We start from the raw sequence: 24,399 nt of genomic DNA, 5'->3' as shown, positions 1-24,399 counted from the left end.
CCTTGACTAATAACAAGAGTTTAACTATTTTTTTTTAATTCTGAAAAATTTATTAAAATGAGTGCCGCTCTTCCTAACTAGCCTTTTCCACTTTGGAAAGATTTTTCATGCAGGAAACAAAATATGGAAATGAACCAAAGTCTAAGGAACATTATTGCAGCATAATTGCATGCGTGACTGTATAAATAATGGATAATGTTATTGTAAATATTCTGCTTCTTAATAAACACTATTAATTCCATTTGAATACATGATGCATCTTAACAAGATTCAAATATTTCCTGATTTAATGTAATTTAAGCATCACTGAATAAGTCTTTTTTTCTTCATTGTTAAGAGAGTGTTTTATGAATTATTTTTCTGTTCCTTTTGCTTTTACCATTTTTTTTAGGAAAAATATTAAACAGAAAGAGTAACTCAAGATTCCTTGGATGTTGTAGAATTATACAAGCTAAAACACGTTCAATATATGCTGCCCCTCTAAATTCTGTCTTCCTTTTCACTGTGTGCCTGCCAGAGGCTACACAAGATTGGTGGATATATCCATCCCAAAATAAAACTGAAAAGCATGTAAATGTGAGTCTTTACTTTTGCTTGTAAAAAGAATATATTACTTAATGGAAGCATGTCGGAAGCAATACTAGTAAGCAATAAATCTCAGATTAATTATACATATGCAGTGAGGTGTGGAGCTGATATACAATGCATTGAACTGTTTTTCTGAGGCATGATAATTATATGCTTTTCAGTACTCAACAGTAAATCTCAAGCATTTGTATGGAAGGGCATGGTTTTCCTTTTATTAGCCAATGTGAAATGATTCTGTTCTATTGTAAGCCTATTAGATCTCTGTCCTTGAATGTCTTATTTATATATTTTTCCAAAGATTTGTTTTATGTTTCTGCTTTACAATCAGCAGTATACCTCAAATGTTGAAAGATTTGAAACTTCTGAAAAACAAATCTGTGAATTCACAATTATGTTGAGAATGATACAGGAAATGTCATTTTAAGTGGCAAAATCGATGTGTATTTTGATTCATTAGGAAATTACATAATGGCTATTTCTCACATCTCTTCAGACTCTGTTTAACCAGTGTGCATTGTGATGCCTGGCCTGGAGCTCTTCTATATTTAGTTCTAATGGAGCACTCTTAAATTGCTTATTTTGTGTTTACTAAAGTCAGCCTGTTTGTTACCATGGAAACTTCGACAAGTGCTCTAGCTAACTATTTTATTAGATGAATTGAAGATACAGCTGAAGACTGGAGGTGCAGCATATCATTCTTAAAGCTTTTTTTTTGCATCTGTAATGTATGGGCTCCTTTATATAAAATTTGAAATTATATGAAAGTCTATTCCATCTCAAATTCGAGAGGATGCCAGTATTTGGAAATCTAAATTATAATTAACACATTGGTATCTCTAAGTTACAAAGAGTGTTGCTCTAAAGGGGTCTTTGTGACTCAGTTCTGTAGAAATTAGAAGCCACTGGCTTCTAATGTAGAGAAGCTATTTACACATGGTAAACAGCTATCCTGTCTCATGCACCAAAGCCCTCTGTCCGTCACTTATGGCAGCGAGAACAGCTTCTGTTCTAAGCTGGTTGCATGTGACATGATGCAGGGCTCTAAAGGTAGAAAGGAGCTTTATTCACTGCTTGTTTGGCTCTCAATATAATTTATATATGATGCCACTTTGGAGTGACAGCATCTTGTGGTTCTTGTTGATGCTGGGCTCTTGGTTCAAACCTTCTGCTATCACTCCATGCCTTCATTCCTAGTTTCCATTTTCTCACATTCACCTAAAATCTCCTATCAACCTAACCTTCATATAGCCCTTCCTATTTTGACACTCCGAAAGAATTCTCAAGATATAATAATATAATATAATCCCATATAATCTTTAAAAATGAAAAAAATCACAATACACTTTATTATCTGAGAGACCAAGATCATTTTCTGAAGTTTTTGCATTTACAATTGGCTGAAATAAACACATAGCTTATGAGATTTCTATCATTTTGACTAAATAGAGCAAATATTCAGAAGATAATGCTGAAAAGGAGCTGTTTGAGGGGCTATTAGGAGTCAACTCTAAGAAATCAGACAGAAGTAAATGGTTTAAAGATATTCTCAACTGTATTCCATAGGTCATGGATGGAAAAGATTGTGCTGGTAGATCAATAGTGGTAGCTAATGGCAACATGAGAAAAAAAATGATACAATAATATATACAATTTCTCTAACAAATTAAAGCCAAATAAAAGCATTATCACTTGGATTTTGTATGTTTTTCTCATTTGTTACAACACAGTTGACAGCTAGTGATTTACTGTGTTCAAGAAATTAAGAAGAAAAGGGACATAATTTTGAATTCCAAAACCATGAGGATATAAAATGGGTAACTCTTCAGTGTTTATATAAGTCTGTTTCACGTAGATACAGATTTAAAGCAAATATATAGGACATGGATGGTAGTGTTTTTTAGAATCTTAAAAATATTTTTCTCTATTGTAATGAGATTAATTTTGAGTAAACCCATCAGAATGGTTGAAATCAAAAATTCAATGGGTGGTGCACGCTGGAGAGGCTGTGGAGGAAGGGGAACCCTCCTCCATGGCCGGCGGGGATGGAGTACATCCACTCCATTACACAACCACTTGGAAATCAATCTGGCACTTTCTCAGAAAAGTAAGAATAGTGCTATGTCAGGGTCCAGTCATACCACTCCTGGGCATATATCTGAAAGATGCTAAACCATACAACAAGGACATTTGCTCAACTATGTTCATAGCTGCATTATTCATAATAGCCAGAATCTGAAAACAACCCAGATGTCCTTCAACAGAATAATGGATACAGAAATTGTGGTGCATTTACAAAATAGTATACTACTCAGCAATTAAAAACAAGGAAATCATGACATTTGTAGGCAAATAGTGGGAACTAGAAAAGATCATCCTGAGTGAGGTAACCCAGAAGCTGGAAGACACATATAGTATATACTCACTTATAAGTGGATATTAGCCATATAATATAGGATATAACATACTAAAATCTAAAATCAATAGTCCTAAAGAAGCTAAACAACAAAGAGGAACCTAGCGAAGAGGCTGAAACCTTATTCAGAAGGGCAAACAGGATAGACATCGGAAGTAGAAGAAGACAAGGAACAGGAAAGGTGCTTTCCACAGGGGGCCTCTGAAAGACTGATGGTTATGGAAGGAGATACTGAGACTCATAATTAGACTTTGGGCAGAGTGCAAGAAATCTTGTGGAAGAAGAGGGAGATAGAAAGACCTGGAGGGGACAGGAACTGCACAAGGAGACCAACCGAGCCAAAAAACTGGGCCCGGGGTGGCGGGGTGGGGTGGCCATCAGAGACTGATACTTTAACCAAGGACTGTGCATGGAGAGGACCTAGACCCCCTGCTCAGTTTCCAAGTGGATATCCTAGTAAGGGGATCAGGGGATGTCTCTGACTTGAGTTCAGTGGCTGGCTCTTTGATAAGCTCGCCTTGAGAGATTCAGCCTTGCCAGGTTACAGAGGAAGATGACCCAGCCAACCGCCAGCCCTGATGAGACTTGATAGGCTGTGGTCAAATAGAAGGGGAGGAGGTCCTCCCCTATCAGTGGAATAGGGGAGAATAGTGGACTAGGAAAGGGGCATAAGGGGAGAAGAGGTAGGGTGGGTGAGATTGGGAGGAGATTGAGGGGGCTACAGCCAGGATACAAACTGAATATATTACAGTACATACATACATACATACATACATACATACATACATAATTTTCTATACTAACTACTAAGTTACTGGTAAGAAGTAATAGGATTTGATATTGTGTTTTTCCACAATGCAACAACTGAATTACACTGTATACTTTTTATGCATGCACATAAAGTAAATATATGTAATAAAATGAGTAAAAATTAAAAAAATTAATTGAATATCAGTGGTCATTTAAGGCAAATTTTTATAGGAATGTATTTTGATTTTATTAATACTGGTAGTTCAGGCAGAAGGTTTATTTTTTATCTGACATTTATTTTCCTCTCTTTAGGTTCCACTTTTATTTGTAACACTCATATAATTCCAGTGAAGAACCAAGAGGGTGTGGCTATGATGTTCATCATTAATTTTGAGTATGTAACAGATGAAGAGAATGCTGCCTCCCCAGAGAGGGTAAACCCAATATTACCAGTCAAAACTGTAAACCGTAAGTAAAAGGCCACATGTCCATAAAGTCCTGATCTTCTGCTTCAGCTGTAGTCACTTGCATGTCATTTGTCAAAATGTATTCATATATGAAATATTACATTTCACATCAGGAGTCCATGCCTGCTGTGACTTTTTGACCCTGTACAGAATTTATCATCTACATTGAAAGTCATATGACTCAGGTGTGCGGTGATGTACTTTGCCAATGCTTTTTGTTTTAAAGACAAGGTCATACTGTGTAACTCTGTTTGGGCCTTGAATTCAGTATGTAGACCAGGCTGGCCTCAAAATCACTGCATCTGCCTCCAAAGTACTGAAACTAAAGGTGTGTTACACCATGCTGGCTATTTTATCAGTACTTTACTAAAAACACTTAAGATGTTATCAAACCATGAACTCGATGGCAGGCTCTTTGATCCCGCCTCCTCCAAGGGAGGAGAAGTCCTGCTAGGCCACAGAGGAGGACTTTGCAACCAGTCCTGAAGACACCTGATAAACCAGTATCAGATGTAAGGAGAAGAGGTTCTAATACAAAGTTAACAAACTGTGACTCATATTAAAAAATAAAAATTAAAAAAAAGATGTTGTCAAACATTAGGTATTAGAAATAATACTTCATATCAGGTAAGTGAAGAATTTGTGTTGCATGATAAACTATTAGTTTACAAATTTTTGGAAAATTACCCCAGTTGACTTAAAATAATGGACCAATAAGCCTATAAAAGATGCTTAAAAAGAAATAATACTTCATTTTTCTACATGTAGACATCCAGTTGGACCAGCACCATTTGTTGAAGATGCTATCTCTTTTCCATTGAATGGTTTTGGCGTCTTTGTCAAAGATCAGGTGTCCATAAGTGTGTGGGTTTATTTCTGGGTCCTCTGTTCGGTTCCATTGATCCACCATTCTGTTTCTATGCCAGTACCATGCAGTTTTTAAAACTGTTGCTCTATAGTACAACTTAAGATCAGGGATGGAGATACCTCCAGAAGATCTTTTATTGTACAGGATTGTTTTAGCAATTCTGGGTTTCTTGTTATTCCATATGAAGTTGAGAATTTTTCTTTCCAGGTCTGTAAAGAATTGTGTTGGTAATTTGATGGGCATTGCATTGAATCTGTAGATTGCTTTTGGTAAGATGGCCATTTTTACTATGTTAATCTTGCCAAGCCATGAACATGGGAGATCTTTCCATCTTCTCATATCTTCTTCTAATTCTTTCTTTAGAGATTTGAAATTTTTTTCATACAAGTCTTTGACTTCCTTGGTTAGGATTACTCCGAGGTACCTTATGTCATTTGTGGCTATTGTGAAGGGTGTTGTTTCCCTAATTTCTTTCTCAGCCCTTTTGTCTTTAGTATACAGGAGGGCTACTGATTTTTTTGAGTTAATTTTGTATCCGGCCACTTTGCTGAAGGTGTTTATCAGCTGTAGGAGTTCCCTGGTAGAGTTTTTGGGGTCACTCACGTATGCTATCATATCATCTGCAAATAGTGATAACAGGGAACTTCCCAGAGACTCATACTCCAACCAAGGACTATTCATAGAGATAACCCAGAACCCCTGCACAGATATAGCCCAGAGCAGTTCAGAGTCCAATTGGGTTACATAGTAATGTGAAGAGGGACTGCCCCTGACATAATCTGATTGGCCTGCTCTTTGATCACCTCCCCCTGGGGGGGAGCAGCCTTACCAGGCCATAGTAGAGGACAATGCAGCCACTTTTGATGTGAACTGATAGACTAAGATCAGAAAGGAGAGGAGAACCTCCCCTATCAGTGGACTTGGGGAGTGGCATGCATGCAGAGGGAGGAGGGAGGGTGGGATCGGGAGGGGAGGAGGGAGGGGCTTATGGGGGGATCCAGAATGAATAAAGTGTAATTGATGAAAAATTTAAAAAAAAGAAAAAGAAAAAGAAAAAAAAAGAAATAATACTTCATATAGATAACTTTATATTGATAAAATAAGGTAGTTCACACTATTAGAGAATATGTGGTCACTTTGTTTAATACTTTTCCAACTCTATCTCTTGTATTTTAACTCATGATATATGAATTTTTTTCTTGTTTGTTGCTGCATTAAATTAAAATGTTGAACTTTAAGATTTGTTTTAGTAGTATCATTTCATCCAGTTTGATATTCATTTTTGAGATTCTTTAAGAAGTTACACTTTCCTTTTATTTGATTACAGTTCTAGTATATTTATTGTATAGAATTGATTGTTTCTATAGTGTTAGCACATTTTGTGTTGATATATTCAATATTATTGTACTGGTGTTTGGTTGTTTCAATCTACATATTTTTTATTTGATAACTTGTTACTTTTCTAATTGTTGTCTTTATAAAATAGTTTATTACATGTCTTATGCCTACAATTATACAGCTTATGAATGTATAGATTTGGTCCTCACCCTTAATTTCTCCTCATCCCACAATGAATTTTGATTCCTCCCTTTCAGCAAGAATAGCTCAAATGTTTCTTCTGCCCTTCCCACCATACAATTTTAGTTAATAACGTATTTCTTTGTGCTTGTCATTGTGTCCCTAAATGTCTCTTGTGTATTCAGCTATCTGTCTTACTAGTTTGGATTATTTCATTAGACTCCTATATCTTGACAAGTCACTCAAATTTAGTCTGTCTTATTTTTTTTTCCTCCCTGTCCACTGCTCTTTTTTGGTATTATTTTCTAGCTTGTCAGTTATAGAACCTTTTTGTATTTTCCACTTTTGTTTTCTTCTCCAATTTCTAATAAAATATAATCAATATACACAGTCTTCCTCAACATAACTTACCAAATAAAACTTATTCTTGCAAAGTGTTTTCCGAAGTTTCTTTTATTTATTTTTAATTTACAGTTTTACACCCATAGCCCTTCCCTCATCTTGTCTATGTCCCACCCGCCTTCCCTCTTTCCCCCATCCCCTTCCCCTAGTCCACAGAAAGGCTGAGCCCTCCTCTGCCATCTAACCCCAACCTATCAAGTGTCATCAGCACTGGCTGCATCCTCTCTATTTGTAACCTGCGAAGGCCACTCCACCAGAGGGAAGTGATCGAAGAGCAGGCAACAGAGTCCATGTTAAAGACAGCCCCTGAACCCCTTACTAGGGAACCCACATGGAGACTGAGTTGCCTAATGGTTACATCTGAGCGGGGGTTCTAGGTCCTCTCCACGCATGGTCCTTAGTTGGTGCATCAGTCCCCACAAGCCCCACTAGGTCCAGATTTGTTGGCTCTTCTTTTGGAGTGCCTGTCCCCTCTAGCTTCTTCTATTTCCCGCCACCACCACCACACACTGCGCTCTTCCATAAGACTCCCTGAGCTCTGCCCAAAGTTTGGCTGTGAGTATCAGCATTTGCTTTGATACCCTGGTGGTTGGAATCTTTCAGAAGACATTTATGGTAGACTCATGTTTTGTTCTCTCTCTTGAACAGCTTCAGTTGTCTCTTCTATTTGTCATATAATACAGGATAACCATACTATGGTCCACAGACTTAAAGAAGCTAGGAAACAAGGGAAGTAACAAGTAACCAGCTAAATAACAAACATCCATCCTAGGAAGGATGCTTAATTTTCATTCAGAAGGGCAAATAGCAGAACAGCTTCTTATTTAACAAGCTAGTAATCTGAATGATAAATTAACCCCTTCCCCATAGCCTCAGACTATGGTAAATATTTAAGTTGCCAATTGGTAACTATTTGGGTGAGTTTAGCGGTATGACCATGCTGGAGTAATTATGTCTTGGGGGATAAGCTTTGAGAGTTTAAAGATTCAGGTCGTTTCTAGATCACCTTCTCTACTCTTTGCTTGTGGTTCAAAATTTGAGCTTGTTACTCCAGCTGCCATGCCTGTTTCTTCCCCAGCGTGATGATCGGCTATCCATGTGGAAGCATGAGCCTGAATAAATCTTTCCTTCTATAAGTTGCCTTCGTCGTGGATTTTTATCACAATAGAAAAGTGACAAATAAAACCACTATTCTTCTGAAGCCTCCATAAAAGACAGCATTGGTAGATAGGATCAGTTTGGGGATTACCTTGTGCTTGTATTGTCCTGTGACTCCCAACTGTCTATTCATTCTTTTCTTCCTTTAAGTGATGCCGAGAAGGAATCTATCGCCAATCTCCTTGACCATGCTAGTGGTTTGGGATCTGGGAACTTATATAACTAGTCATCTGGCCCTTTTCATCACACACTTCCTATTTCTCCTCCTCTGTAGACATTTCTGCAAGGGGGATCTTCAGAGTGTAGTTCATCATGCTGACTTGTGCCTCCACTGTTCTCATATAGGTTCTGCGGGCTCTGTTCTCTATGTTGTCCTGCACTCTCCGCAGCAAATTCTGCTGCTCTAGCTCTAGGTGACCATTTCTAGGTGTACATGAAAACTGAAGACAGAACATATCCCTGCAACAATGCTGTACCCATGCTTTATGGGGACTTTGATTCAACCTCTTCCTTATTGATTTTTATGATTGGGAGATGATTCATATAAAAATTGGGCTTTCTATATCTGGTATTTTCGAAGCTAGAAAACATCACAAAATGTTGATAATAGAGATTTGAAAATTCTATACTTTATGTGCATCAAATAACATGTATAAAATAAACAGTATGCTTCCAAAGCCTATACTGACAGTCATGTCCAAACCTAGAAGGGGTATGTGTGTACAAGTAAAGGGCAGATGCTGAAACTGGTAACTTTTTCTGTGACTCTCTACCTTATTTTTGAGATCAGGTCTCCCACTGGACTTGGATCTTACTGATTCACACAGACCGGCTATTAGCAAAGTCCAAGGTTCTCCTGTCTACTTCCCTGGTACTGAGACTGCAGGCCTGTGCAACTGCAGCCAGCATTGTATTTATTTATGCTTTACCATTTATGCGTACTGTGTGAGCATGTGTGTGGTGTGATCACATGTGTGTTTTTCATATGAATATGGGCAGGTGTATATGGGTGCACATGTATACATACATTCGGGGACCTAAAGTTGATGTCATATTTCTTCCCCAATCACTTTTCCTCTTATTTATTGAACTGGTGCCTCTTGGTGAACTTGAAGTTTTCCAGTTCTAGCTTGGCTAGCTAGCTGGCTTGCCCTAGTGACCTATCTTTTCTCTTGAGTGCTGAGACTACTGTGTCTATCCTACATGCCTGTTTCTTACATAGGCTCTGGGGATCAGATTTTAGGTCTTCAAGCTTGCAAGGAAAGACTTTATTTACCAAGCTGTTTCCCTAGCTTTTACACTAAGCTTTTCACATGTGTTCTAGGAGTGAAACTCAGGTCCTCATTCATGTGTGTGCAGTTCACTGACTGAACTATTATCCCAAGTCTTTCTGCAACTTTTTAACACTGTAACTTGACACTGTTTTCTATAAAGTTCAAGCTTGACAAACACATAATGGATTTCTTTTAATTGCACACACACAGGCAGTGCTTTATGGTAGGTTATGCTTTTGTATGAGGTTTTATTCCTTATTTATACAGCTTCATGGTGCTTGTGGCCCATGAGTCACATCTTGTTCCTCCCTGTAAGCATGAACTTAAGTATAATATTAAATCAAACAATTAAACATTTTATAGTATCAGTTACTTCCTTTGCCAAGTCTAAAGAGCAGTATAAATTTAATTTTCTCTAAAAGCAAAGGAGGAACAAATATATTAATGTAATATAATGCCAATATCCTGAATTTTTACCCTGAAAAAATATACATTTGAAAATATTACTTGCAAAATCCTTAATTGATCAGTTTTGTAAAATATGTGTTTTGAAACAAATAAACTACTATAAAAAAATTCTGACTGCAGGTATTGTGTCTTTCGGATAATATCTACTTTGATTTCATGGTATTTTCTACTTACCAAATTCAGTCAATACTGAATGGTCCATGACAGTGAACTTCACTGGTACCTGCCTCTATCTTTCATTAATATCTGTGAATATTTGTGCATATCTGTGAGTATCCATAAAAATTTAGTTGCCTACAGAGAGAATGAATGCCTAATTTATTTTATTAACCATCTCCTCAAATACGTCATTTTACAAATGGAATTGTTTCCACTATGGCCTTTCATCTGAAGGGAAGTAAGAAATAGAGGGTAATACCCACACCATACCAGAGAATGTGATTTAGAAAAAAATAATGCATTCATTTAAAACAAAAATACAAAAAAATATGAAAATATTGAATTGATACCATGATTTCTTAAATAGAAAGAAATCTACATACTAGCTCCAGGGATACAAACACAAGTCTATGGCATTTTCTGTTCAGTTAGACTGGCATCGCATGGGCAAGAGATTCTTCTCCTTATTTTGTGAATATGTGGGGTCCCCCTACAGTGTAGTTGTCATTCACATAGGAAATCACTGGAGAGAAATAAATAGATAGATAGATAGATAGATAGATAGATAGATAGATAGATAGATAATTAAAAAATGCAGATGCAATTGTTTCCATGGCTTTTCAACGTCCTATTATTTACAGACAGTATATTGGTTTCACTCATACCCTTTTGTCATTTGTTTTCTGTTTCCCTTAACTTTGTGTCAGAGTTTGAAGAACTGGTTGTTAAATCATCCAGAAAAATTTAAAAGACCCAAATTTTGCTTGATTTCATCGCATATTATGTCTCATCTTTGACAAACCTTGATGCTTTATTTCTTTGGGAGTAAAATTTTAGTGTCAGTGCAAAATAATGGCTTTGGCTCTTTCAACATCTTTTGATAGGAAGACAGAAAAAGACAAAAGAGAGAGGGAAGGAAGCCAGCAAAGAAGTGGGGGCAGGGCTGGAAGAAGGAAGGAAAGTAACATTTGAATACATTGTTTTTGGAAAAACAAATGTTATGATGAGGAGCCCACTAGAGATGTCAACTCAAGCAAGTAGCTTATAGCCAAGTCATTATTCCAGCCACCCAGCACTGTCCTCAGGTATTCAGGATTTAAGTGTAGCCCTGAGGCTTTGGAACAAGGAACTTCTAAGGGTATCTTACTCTGCAGCTGCAGGGGGATGTTTGTGCAAGCAAGCAGTTTAACAGAAGCTAAGATAAGAGATTAACTAGAAGGGAACGTTTGCAAAACAGGAAGTTTAACAGAAGGCAGGATAAGTTAGCTGGAGCGTCTTGACCTCGGGTGTCTAGAAAATAATTGGGTTAATTTTCCTTGAGATTTTCCATCAAGGGTATCAAATTGTATTAAACATGAAATGGCCTCAGCAAAATACAAGAAGGTAAAACCTCTGCACTATCTTCACCTATCACAATGTTAACCCTCATCATAGTGACATTATTACTTTAAAGCCTACAATCTAATTGTAAGCTTATGGGTCAGTTAAATTGGTCATAAATAAAGTATTGTTACACTAACACATATGATAAATACCTTAAAACTTATTTTTCTTTAGTCAATGCTTAATTGCTTATAAAAATATGGTGTACATAATTATGAAAGAATGAAAAAGAGGGAAAGAAAAAATTGCCCACTTATATTTATGAAAGATATGTTTCTGTAAATCACTTGTCTGTAAATCATGTAAATCATGGCACCAATGTGAGTAAAAAAAATGACATGCATACATATTTTTAAGTGAGCTATTACATTGAGATGATTAAGGGAAAGAATCAATTTTAAATGCACAAGAGGAAAGGGAGATTATTAAAGGGAAACATGTTGAACAGAGTAATAAAAATTCTTAGTAAAAATACTAGTTTTAAAGTTTAGAGCCGAGCATAAGAAACATGTGCATTTTCTTCAGAAAAAAAGTAAATTTTTCATATTATCTGTGAAGGATATAGGAGCATACACAGATAACTTATATCTCCAAATGGAGCATAAACATAATGAACTATTATTATGAGTGGATTATACCTGTCAAATTAGTAAATACTGTAAAATGGATCCATTTAACTAATCAATACTACTACTAATAAGAGACAGATCTAATTTTTTCTTATTTGTGCTTTACATAAAATATTCTTAAAAATGGAAATGATAGAGTTTGCCAGAAAGTTCTTGAGATCATTGTAGGAACCTAAATTGAACAAAAATTCTTGATTATGATAGTTAATCTCAATTGTCAACTTAATGTGAGCCAGAGTACACTAGGAGACAGGCCTTGAGCATGTCTGGAACATGCTATGCTTCCATTATCTAGATTAGGTTAATTAAGGTGAGGAGACCTGCCCATTGTGGGTATCATGAGACAAAATAAACCTCCTTATCCCTTTATTTATCAGGAAAATAAAGATAATATCTAAACATAAAATTAATACATATCTTTTTATCTCGTTTGATCTGCTATAAAGTTTATCTAGCATTTCTTTCACCAAACAAATCTTGTTAACAACATTTCCACTCCTTCATTATTGTAAAACACTGAGTCTAAATTTAAATCTACTTCACTTACTGTCAAGTGATGTATTGAGTTTATATTATATAGATATTTTCTAATAAGCTATAATATCTAGTAAAGTTTTCTTCATTCTTGGAAAAATATTTCATCAATATATTAAATGACTGTATATCTCAAAACTATATTTCTTTTCAGATTTCTCCCATTTCTCCCATTACCCAGGGAAGGCATTTTCAACCTTCTCTGGAGTCCTTATGGCTCTGACCTCCAGTCCATTACTGTGTTGCACTACAGAAAACTTTTCTTCTTGTGCCCACAGCAAGAGTGATGATGGGCATTATGTGGAAATTTCTCAGCAACTACAAGCCACCTCTCAGAAGTCATATGAAGCTATCATATCCTCTAAGGACCTGTGCAATCCTGCCCTTCAAAACTTTATCTTTCCCAGTGTCTCCCTCACATGGCAATGTTTTCTTCTGGCTCCTTCCTCTGTTGCTCATACTCAAGCTGCTGAGAATAAATAGTGTGCATTTCAACAGACACATTTTGTTTATATCACATCGTGGGTTTTTTTAAAGTTTTAATTAGTTGAATTTGTTGCCAACATTTAAAAATTGGATGTTGCACATTAAAATTAGGATATCTGGCTCTCTCTGTTTTAGTATCTAGAAACACACCCCAAATGTTCCTTATAAGCCAATACAAAATACTAGCTACCCTTTTGACAGGGTGTGCTATCCTCTTCACTGTTCTTAGCATGTGTTTTATTAAGTTTCACATGTACTTGGGTTTCTTGGTTTTTATTATTTGTCTCTTTCTGTAGGTGTTTAAGCCACACATGTATACCTGTTTCCACTCTTCCCTTCATTCCACAGAGCAACATAGCTGAGCTCTCTACATTTATTGTCCTTTACATAGGTGAGTTAGGTTCTCTTCTTGACTTTCTTTCCACTTCTAGGCAACCATGCTCACTACATCTTTAAAATGTACACCTATTTCAACAGAATTTACCCTCTCTCTTTCCGTTTTCTCTTCCCTGGTTCCTCACGTTCCTACTCACCCTTTCATTCTTGCTCTGTATCTCATCTGTGCTAGGGTTAGACCTACTAGACAAATTTCTACCACTGAGACACATTCCAAGACTCCCTCTTATTCTGCCCTTAAGCATTATTTATCTTCCAAGAGCTACTTTTAGCCTCTCCTTCAAAAAGAGTCATGTATATCCTGCTTAGGCAGTTTCATCTGTTACCTGCAATTTCAGGCCTTTTCACAAAACAGTATTTCAGACCACAGTTTCTTTAGTCTTTTCTCATCACTTAGAGCAGTGGTTCTCAACCTTCCTAAAGCTGCAACAGTTTAATACAGTTCTTCATGTTGTGATGACCCCAAACCATAATTATTTGTTTGTTTGTTTGTTTATTAGCTTTATATCTGGATTGTAGCACCCTCCCTCCTCTTTTCTCAGTCCCATCCTCCCTTTCTCTTCCCCTTATCTCCCCTCTCCTACTCCTCACAAAAGCAGAACCCCTCCCACAACAACCCACCGCAGCACATCAAGTCATATCAAGACTGAATGTATTTTCTTCCTCTGTGGCCTGGCAAGGCAACCCCACTGGGGGGTGGCGAGGAGGCAGAGGTATCAGAAAGCAGACACAGCCCTCACCTCCCTTATGAAGACCAAGCTGCGCATTGGCTATATCTGTGTGGGGGACCTAGGTCCAGTCCATGCATGGTCGGACTTGGTTGGTGCTTCAGTCTCCACAAGCCCCCCTGGATCTTGTTAGTTGGCTCTGTTGGTCTTCTTGTAGCGCTCCTATCCCCTCTGGGTCCTTCTATCTTTCCTGCCACTCTTACACAAGACTCCATTCACTCCACCCAGTATTTGGATGTGAGTTTCAGCATCCATTTTGATCCGCTGCTGAGTCGAGCCTGTAAGAAAATAGCTCTGCACAAAACTCAAATCTAAGTGACTTAAAGACCTCAACATAAACCCAGAAACACTAAATTCATTAGAAGAGAAAGTGGAGTTCAGCATTAAACTTATTGGCAGAAGAGACAACTTTCTGACCAGAACATAAAGTTATTTAATTGTTATTTCAGAGCTGTAATTTTGCTGTTGCTATAAATCATAATGTAAATGTCTGTGTTAGGTGACCCCTGTGCAAGTGTCATTTGACACCCTCCCATCCCGCCAGCCCTGAGAGGTCAGGACCCTCAGGTTTGAGAACTGCTACTTTAGAGCTTCATATATTCAATGTCCATTAGGTGTGTTTGGAATATTTTTGCATGTCTGGAAGATTTACCCTTTCGAGTAAGTTGTGTCTTAACTCTAGTCCTTACTTAGAACTCTTTGATCATCATCAATGCTGTCATTAACCAATCAGCCAATACACAGCATCATGCTAAGCTTCTTATTCCATTGAATCTTCTCAGTTTCCATCAAAAGGGAGGACCAAGTACCTTCATCACTTCTCTCAATCTCTCTCTTTTATATCCCACTACAATTATCCTACTCAGAACTGCAGCACGTCTTATTCGAACTAATGTAGTCCCATTGTTGTAATTCCTATTTTCTCCAATATTACATGAAACATCACTGCATTCGGATTACAGTAGTCTGCTATTTCTGTTCTTTACAATAATTTTCTGATACCTAGAACATAAGGCTCCAAATTACTGTGTGCACACAATACCAAGATCTAAATAAGACTGGCTTCCATGATTTCTTAGCTTCATCATCTACGGCTTCTCATACTTAATAGAGTTCAACTGAAGCAATCCTTAATCATGTACTGTCTAATAGAATGTTGTCATTTTTGCAGTATATCTATCCCAAAAGACTCTTTCCTGTGTAAATCCCATGTCATCCAAGCAGAGCTATCTGATCCAGCTCCTGTAGGAACATAACATTTCATACCTCGGTCTACCGTACCATTGGACACATCTGTTTGCCCAGTAGAAAATAATGAAAATTAATCATAATCTTAATGTTTTTTTAAAAACACTCACTAAAATGAATTTGAAAAGTCAAGAATAAAAGAGAGGTAAGTACTGTAGAAAACAGACAATGCTAACCTAATTTAATGTGGCCAGGAACCCTTCAGCTCAATTTCAGAGTTCTTTCTTGTACCTCTATAGATCCTTTGCAAATACTAAGTATCTGTGTGTGTGCAACAAAAATACATGCATATGTTGTTTTACGTAAAATTATTAATTTATTTTCTACTGAGTGGACATCAACCAGACTTCCCATGTCAATAACCTTCCACATGGTAAGTGCTATGTGGACCATTGCTATAAATATGCAATGTGCTTGAAAAGGCAAGATTTTAGTCTCTGTGTCAGAACTGCTAACTCAGAAATACAGAAATTCAATACTCTGCATATAAAACCTTGTGGCATTCTGTGGCCATGGTCTAAGTTAACTAATATTCAAATAAAATGATTTCTAAGCAAAATCAAATGCAAATAATGTAATAAAGTAACCACAAATGTCTATAGGAGTTTATTCTGACATTAAGTTTCAGAAGTGAACTTTTACATTTAATCTTGTTTAAAAGATACCATTGTCTTCAAAAAGATTAAAATTTTATCTTGTGGAGCCAATTTTACTATTATTCTTACTAAAAGTTTGAATTATCCTAAAAGCTTCAACTGATACTAAATTTATTTTTAATAACATTAGATAATTTAGGCAATTATCTAATTTAAGCTGCTAAAACCATATTCAGCTGTTTTGAAATTACTTAAGATAATTAACACATAAAACATACATTTGTCTCAACAGCTATATTACTGCCTCAAATTTGTATTTGTTTTCTGACCCCAAGCAGTTAGAAACAAAGAAATGTTCCACATAGTTCATTTGCAGAAGGGTTCTCCCATGCTTTTACTAATCTCCATTAAAGCTGAAGCACATTCTTTAATTTAAAGATGAGAAGCTGCAGTTGATACAGAATTCCCTAACCCGCACACATTACTATAGAAACAGTCTTGTTATTTAGTGGAATTCAATTAAAGGTTTTACACTGTAACTAATGTTTACTTTCATCTTTCCTTTAAAAGTCTCTTCTTTAAAGATTAAATTTAATATAGAAGAAAGGAACCATGACATTGTTGCAAAAACAAATAGAGAAAAACTTCAATCATATGCATGCCATAGTCTCTCTATTATATGGACAAAAACATACATCTAAGATCAATGAAAGTACTTGTTATTGGGGGAAAAAATATGTACTTTGATAACAATGGATGTTGATCAACACCCAGGTCAGCGAAGACATACCAGAGACATCTTATGAGCATCCTATGGAATATTTTGTAACTTAGCAACAGGAAAATCAGGGACAGTCTCTAGCCATACAGCATTTGGGAAACTGGACTATTTCTCATTTCCTCTTAACACTCTGTTTAGAAACCCCCATCAAAATGACAGCTGCGTGATCATCCAGAATCAATAAAAGTTAGGATGTTATCATTTCCAAAAGACCTAAACTGATTCTTTAACTTGACATTTGGAGAGGGGGAACTGATATACTGGATTCTTTAACTTGACATTTGGAAAGGGGAACTGATATACTGATATATATATATATATATATCATATATATATATGAGAGAGAGAGACTAAGTTACTATATGGTAAAATCTTGCACTTATTGATTTAGTGGTTATTTTAAGCACATGGAGATCTAATTAGGCTTATGTAATGTTGTTGTGCACCGTTCATTCTCTGTGTCTCCTTACTCAATGATTTTAACCTTGAGTCTTTAAAAGCAGTCCAGTCCATCTCATTACCCTGACTTCTTGCTTATCTCCTTTGTCTGGATCTCTGTTGGCTGCCTCTTTTGCTGTCATGATGATGTAGACAGACTGGAAGCGGGGCTTCTCAAACACCAGCAGCAATTTTTAGCATGTTCAGAGGAGTGTGCTGTTTCTGTTGCCGCTGCTGTTCCCTGAGGCTGCCGTTGCTGGCCTAGCTGCAGCCCTAGCTGCCCTCTGACCTTCACACAGCATTCTGGGACTCACATTACTTCAAGATCCCAGTTTGTCCAAAGCTAACTGCTCCTTCCTTTTTAAGATCTTGCTTTTTCTCTAGTGATGCCTCCTCCTAGTTGGTATCATTGGAAAGTTAGTCTTATGTGCCTTTTCTAATCACATCTACTCCTTCAAAGGGCCCCATTTTTAATTTCACCTTTGCTGTCTGCCAGTGGACTTCCGGGAGATGTTTTGTTTTCTTTTATTTTGTTCGTTGTTTGTTTTGTTATCACTAGTACCAAAATCACCCTGTCTACACTATATTTATCATTCATTACTCAGGGCAGCCAATTGATTACTACCAAGTTCACATTGAAAATTATTTTTTCCCAGTCCAACCACTCTTGACAGCCTTCCTTGTCAATATTCTGGCTTGTTCTTGCAGCCCCTCAATGACATAATATATCACATCACTCACTTAAAAGTAGGAAGAACTCATCTCCTCTCACTGTGCTTCTATCACAGTTTTCTCCATGAAAAGGAAAGGCTGATTGATGTGTCAGTCATCTTCTGTCTTCTTCCATCAAATTCGATCTTTTATTGTATTTGACTGGATTAAATTCATGTCCCTCTATGTGCCCGTGCTTATTGGGCTAAGAATTGTTCACACTGGCTTTAAGGCTTTCAATTCAAGTGTCGGGTGCATAAACACCCATAATTTACAAAAACTCCTTCAATTTTTACTTTCAATAATTTACAGCAGAGCTCACATATAACGACTTTTTTTCTTTCAGAATAAAAGGTGGGTTTTTTTTTGTCCCCCTCTTTGTACTGAACACTTTTCTCCTGAGTGTGATCACAAAAATGTTGAAAGTAATGAAATGTCATACACACCAAACTGCTCCTCAGGTCTGAGTGTCCTGTTGATTGGTGGGAATGAGCTTACACAGGGTTATGACCTTTTCCAAGGGATGGCTGCAGCCAGGGACTGGGAGATGCAGATTCAAGAAGCTTCCAGTGAGCAGCAGAGAGTTTAGGATCACATTGGAATCCATAAGTCTTGAGCCTTAAGGTGCTGCATGAAGTTCAGGGAGAAGTTAGAAATGCAGTGAGCTGAGAGCAGTCCACCAATAGCAGTGATTCTAGGCTGCAGCCCCAGCCCCCACTCCCTGAAGATTCAGCTGAAGCTCCAGGTCTATTTAGATAAAGGCTGACAGAAATTCCTCCCAGTTCCTCCTGACAGTTAGTACCTGAGTATGTCTCCTATTAAATCTTATACTGTCTGTCTTCTTTCCTTTTTTTATGTTTGTTTGTTTCTTTGTTTGTTTGTTTTGAGACAGGGTTTCTCTGTGTATCGCTGGTTGTCCTGGAACTCACTTTGTAGGTGAGGCTGGCCTCGAACTCACAGAAATCCAATTGTCTCTGCCTCCAGAGGGCTGGGATTGCAGGCTTGCTCCACCACTGCCCAGCCACAGTCTGTTTTCAGAGGTCCAGTTTCATCACTAAGGAAATGGGCCCTGGCAGCCTTCACTACTTCCCTCTTTCTCCCTGTTCCACTTCCCTCCACACTCTCAAGAACCTTGACACACCTCACGAGAGTCTGAATTTGCATAACATTTCCACTGAAGGATTTCTCCTCTTGGTTCATAACTCAATCAGAAACAAGCAGGCAAGAGATTTTAGTAGTCAAATTATTATATTATCGATGTTCTAAAAGTTTGTAAAATGATAAAAATTGAATGAAGGAAACAGGAACTTGAAGTTGCAAGAAAAATCAATGAATAAATGGTAAGTGGAAATTGTTGAATAAATATTCATATTTCCACCATGAAAAACTGTTTTCAACTTTCATAGTTACCAGCACCTCTTGTCATTAAATTGTCTATTTAAACAAAATTACATTCATAAAAGTAGTTTATCAGTGTTTATCCTATTTCTAATGATGTATAAGTTGTGAAAAAATATTGAGTGATTTTTTTTCTTATATCAAGTTTACTGCTTTAGTACACACGAAACTAAATAGAATCTAATTATTCAAGTAAGAAAGTAAATTTAGTAAAACCTTAAGACTTAGAAAGATGTTTTGCCAGTTAAAAGCCCCAAGAGTTACACTTATCTACATTTTATATTCCACCCCTTAAGGAAGTGTAGTGGTACACAAATTTCTCAATGTGAATTCTTTCCGCATGAACTACATGGAGACAACTAAATCTGTAATGCAATACAACATGGTCATATTAACCTAGTGGTGCAGAAAAGACCATCTGTACCACCTTGGATGTGACTAAACTCGAGGAGCAAAATGAATGCCAGTGTGGTCCTTAATTTAAGAGAGCTGCTGGGTGTTCTTTAGAGGGGGAGCATAATGTAGCTGATGAAAAATGAGCAAAAGAAGGCATTGACCTTCAGTGCATTGTAATAAAACTTGCAAAATTGATTTGTAAACTGTAACTCAATTTCATGTGCATTAAAAACTAATCAAATGACTTTGATGCAGCTCACTGGTTTTTAACTTGGCAATTTATGTGAGCATATAAAAACTGTTAGTAGGAATATGTAAATATGCTTTCAAACCACTTATACTCTTACACCAATATTTAATCTTATTTGTGCAGATTGGTTGCTCTCATCTTTGTATATTAATCCACAATACAATGTTTAATATACTTGCAATATGTCAGAATGTTTTATCAGAGAAATAAATCCTATTTTAATTATTTTTAGCATCGCTAACTCCTAGACTACAAATGAAAAGTTGGCATAATAAATTAGCTTGCTTAATTCTAAATTGTTCTCCAACAAGCATTTTATCTATATTTCCTAGACGATGAAGGGCGTAAAGACTCTTCTGTGTAAACTCAGCAGTCAGAATGGAAGCAATTTAAACCTGTCCAAAAGGGTGAAATTGATAATAAGATTTGTGTCAGGTATACAGGGCATGGTATAGCATTCCAGTGATTTGTTTAGTTCTACTTAATTGTAAAGTACATAGGAATCAGTACAATTCCAAGATGCTAAGGTTACATAATTATTATGACCAGAGTAATTATATATTCAAATCCAAACTAAGTACATTATCAACTCAGTTTACTATGTGTTTGAATAATTCCATTTGCCTTCTCGGGCATCTTGTCAGTACTGAAGCAAAAGAAACAAGATCTCTCTTGCCAGGGGGTAGAAAAATGTTAATGGCTAAATCGCTGTGTGTATTCTGTGGTGAAAACTAAAAATCTGATGCAATTTGAATCTTTCTAAGAGGGAAATGTTGCCACCATTAGACACAAAGGTTTGGAACTAAGAGTAAAGATCTGGGCAGGAGATTACAGTAATCGGATTAAGAATAGGATTGAAAATATGGGGAAGGATAACGTAATTGAAGTGATACTCTCTCGTGTTTTAGAACCATCTTTAATGAATTGAGAAGTTCATGCTATAACAAAAAACAGAATGTTCCTGATGGTTGGTTTCCATGAATTTCAAAGAAGATAAAAAGGTGAAAAAGGCTAAAAACATGAGCTAAAAACCCAGAATGATGCTTTTCATCTACAGATATGGGTAGACACAGAACTAGACTACACAAGAAATTTCAAACTTGAGGTTTTCTTGGAAATAGTAGGGAATGTACGGATAACAGATTGCGGTCAAGGTTCTTTCAGCATTTCCTTTCTTTGAGGATGGAAGTTGACTTGCTGTATTACTTTTTAAATTCTATTTTTGAAAAAAAAAAGATTGCAATGATAGATGTATATAAAATGGATGCAGAAGCAATGCCCACTGTTTTCAAACCCTTCACTGAGCAAATCCACATTGCAAGTTCAGATAGTGGTTGTTGCTTTTTTTTTTTTCATATTTTTCTCTGATGGCATTCAACTTATATGAACAAATAAATTCTACTTTTTTATTGAAAATAATATCATAAGTTTATGAACTCAAAACATATTATTCTTGAGGATATATTTGAACAACTTTTAATTAGAGCATGCAAATTTGCTAGTTACCCTAAACCTCTCCTTACATAGAATAAAAATGCTATAATTTTTTTTCAGCCAGTCTCCTTTTAATGAAAATTCAGATGGCTTCACTTTCTGTGCATTTGAATCTCAAACGGGAATTTTTGTGTCAAATAAAATACTTACTTTCTTTTTCGTTTTGGTAGATAGATATTGGCAGATCACCTCTCAAAGGGCCTGAAGGAAGTTGCAATACCACTACCAAACTCTCAGGGTACTCAGGATACTTACTGTCCCCCCCTTACCTCCACTTCCTGCTAAACTGGAGGGATGAAAGATTTTGGTCTATTTTAATTCACTCCTATTTTAATTCTACACCTAGAGCATTTATTTAACCAATGTTTTTTTTCCAAATTATTTCTTTCATTTAATTTTTGAACTTCCCTGTTCATAACAAATTTACTAGTGACCACCCCCCTCCATGTTATAAAATGCAGTGTTTAACACTTAGTTTTTGTCAAGACTATGGTATCTTCAGTGTCATTAGCTCAGTCAGTGGCCAACCCTCGTCCCTGATCCACCTTCTTCTCTGCTAGTTTTCTTTACTTGTTTATTTTTCTTCTTTTTTTTAATTTAATTTTAATTTTTATTATTAGTTACATTTCATTAACTCTGTATCCCAGCTGTATCCCGCTCCCTTATTCCCTCCCAACCCCACCCTTCCTCTCTCATCTCCTCCCTGCCCCTTTCCAACTCCACTGACTGGGGAGGACCTCCTCCCCTTTCATCTGACCCTGTTTTATCAGGTATCTCCAGACTCCTCCTCTGTAGTCTAGCAGGACTGCTCCTTCTTTTGGGGGGTGGGGAGGTCAAAGAGACTGCTATTGAGTTCCTTTCAGAAATAGTCCCTGTTCCCCTTACTATGGGAAACCAATTGGTTACTGAACTACCATGGGCTTCATCCGAACAAAGGTTCTAGGTTATATCCACACATGGTCCTTGGTGGAGTGTCAGTCTCAGAAAAGACCCCTGTGCCCAGATATATTTGGTCCTTGTGGAGTTCCTATCCTTTCCACGTCATACTAACTCCCCTTCTTTCGTATGATTCCCTGCACTCTGCCTAAGGTTTGGTTATGAGTCTTAGTATCTGCTTTGAAACACTGCTAGGTAGAGTCTTTCAGATGCCTTCTGTGGTAGACTCCTGTCATATGTCCAATGCACATCTCATTTGTTTTTCTAAGTGAGGATTGATCATCTCACCTTGTGTCTACTTTCTCATTTATCTTCTTTAGGTGTATAGATATTATTATGTTTATCATATCTTGTAGGTCTATATAGGCAAGTATATACCACGTTTGTCTTTCTCCTTATGGGATTCTTCACTCAGAATGATCTTTTTTAGATGCCACCATTTGCCTGCAAATTTCATGATTTCCTCATTTTTAATTGCTGAGTAGTATTCCATTGCATAAAAATACCACAATTTCTGTATCCATTCGTCTGTTGATGGACATCTGGGTTGTTTCCAGGTTCTGGCTATTACAAATAAAGCTGCTGTAAACATGGTTGAGCAAAAGTCCTTGTTGTGTACTTGAGCAAATTTTGGGTATATACCTAGCAGTGGTATAGCTGGGTCTTGAGGAAATACTATTCCTAATTGTCTGAGAAAGCACCAGATTAACTTCCAATGTGGTTGTACCAGTTTACATTCCCACCAGCAATAGAGGAGGGTTCCCCTTTCTCCACAACCTCTCCAGCATGTGTTGTCACTTGAGTTTCTGATCTTGGCCATTCTGATGGATGTAAGGTGAAATCTCAGGGTCATTTGCATTTGCATTTCCCTAATGGCTAATGAGGTTGAGCATTTCTTTAAGTGTTTCTCTGCCATTTGATATTCCTCTATCGAGAATTCTCTGTTTAGCTCTGTTCCTCATTTTTTAATTGGATTACTTGGTTTGTTGCTTTTCAGCTTCTTTAGTTCTTTATATATACTGGATATGAGTCCTCTGTCAGATAAAGGGTTGGTGAAGATTCTTTCCCAATCTGTAGGCATTCATTTTGTTTTGATGATGGTGTTCTTTGCTTTACAGAAGCTTTTCAATTTCATGAGGTCCCATTTATTGATTGTTGCTCTTAGAGCCTGTGCTGTTGGTATTCTGTTCAGCAAGTTGTCTCCTGTGCCAATGAGTTCTAGGTTGTTCCCCACTTTTTCTTCTAACTGATTTAGAGTATCTGATTTTATGTTGAGGTCTTTGATCAACTTGGACTTTAGTTTTGTGCAGGGTGGTAACCATGGATCTATTTGCATTTTTCTGCATGTAGACATCCAGTTGGACCAGCACCATTTATTGAAGATGCTGTCTTTTTTCCATTGAATGGTTTTGGCTTCTTTGTTAAAAATTAAGTACTCATAAGTGTGTGGGTTTATTTCTGGGTCTTCTATTCGGTTCCATTGATCCTCCTTTCTGTTTCTATGCCAATAACATGCAGTTTTTATTACTATTGCTCTGTAGTACAGCTTGAGATAGGGGATTGAGATACCTCCAGATGATCTGTTGTTATACAGGATCGTTTTGGACATTCTGGGGTTTTTGTTTCTCTATATGAAGCTGATCTGTTGTTGTACAGGATCATTTTGGCAATCTTGGGTTTTGGGTTTTTTTGTTTTGTTTTGTTTTTGTTTATTGGGGTTTGTGGAGGTTTTTTTTGGTTTTTCCTTATGAAATTGAGAATTAAGAATTGTTCTTTCAAGGTCTGTAAAAAAATGTGTTGGGAATTGCATTGAATCTATAGATTCCTTTTGGCAGGATGGCCATTTTTGTTATGTTAATCATATTTGGGGAATAGATGTTTATAATTGTGTTGTCCTCCTGGTGGATTTTTCCTTTGATGAGAATGAAGT

General features: G+C 36.8%; 1 protein-coding gene across 5 annotated transcripts in view; it reads left to right on the top strand.

The window, feature by feature from the left end:
• The window catches only part of Kcnh7 (potassium voltage-gated channel subfamily H member 7), a 494,749-nt gene that overhangs the window by 321,476 nt on the left and 148,874 nt on the right, over positions 1-24,399 (top strand). For all 5 annotated transcript variants that reach the window (XM_021637080.2, XM_021637081.2, XM_060390275.1 and 2 more), the window contains exon 3: positions 4,064-4,219. In XM_021637080.2, the coding sequence (XP_021492755.2) occupies positions 4,064-4,219 (156 nt within the window). The remainder of the gene's footprint in view (positions 1-4,063; positions 4,220-24,399) is intronic.

Source organism: Meriones unguiculatus, chromosome 8, assembly GCF_030254825.1.
Source record: "Meriones unguiculatus strain TT.TT164.6M chromosome 8, Bangor_MerUng_6.1, whole genome shotgun sequence".
Taxonomy (NCBI): domain Eukaryota; kingdom Metazoa; phylum Chordata; class Mammalia; order Rodentia; family Muridae; genus Meriones; species Meriones unguiculatus.
Note: the sequence above shows the minus strand (reverse complement) of the source record. Positions and strands in the feature narration are given on the sequence as shown.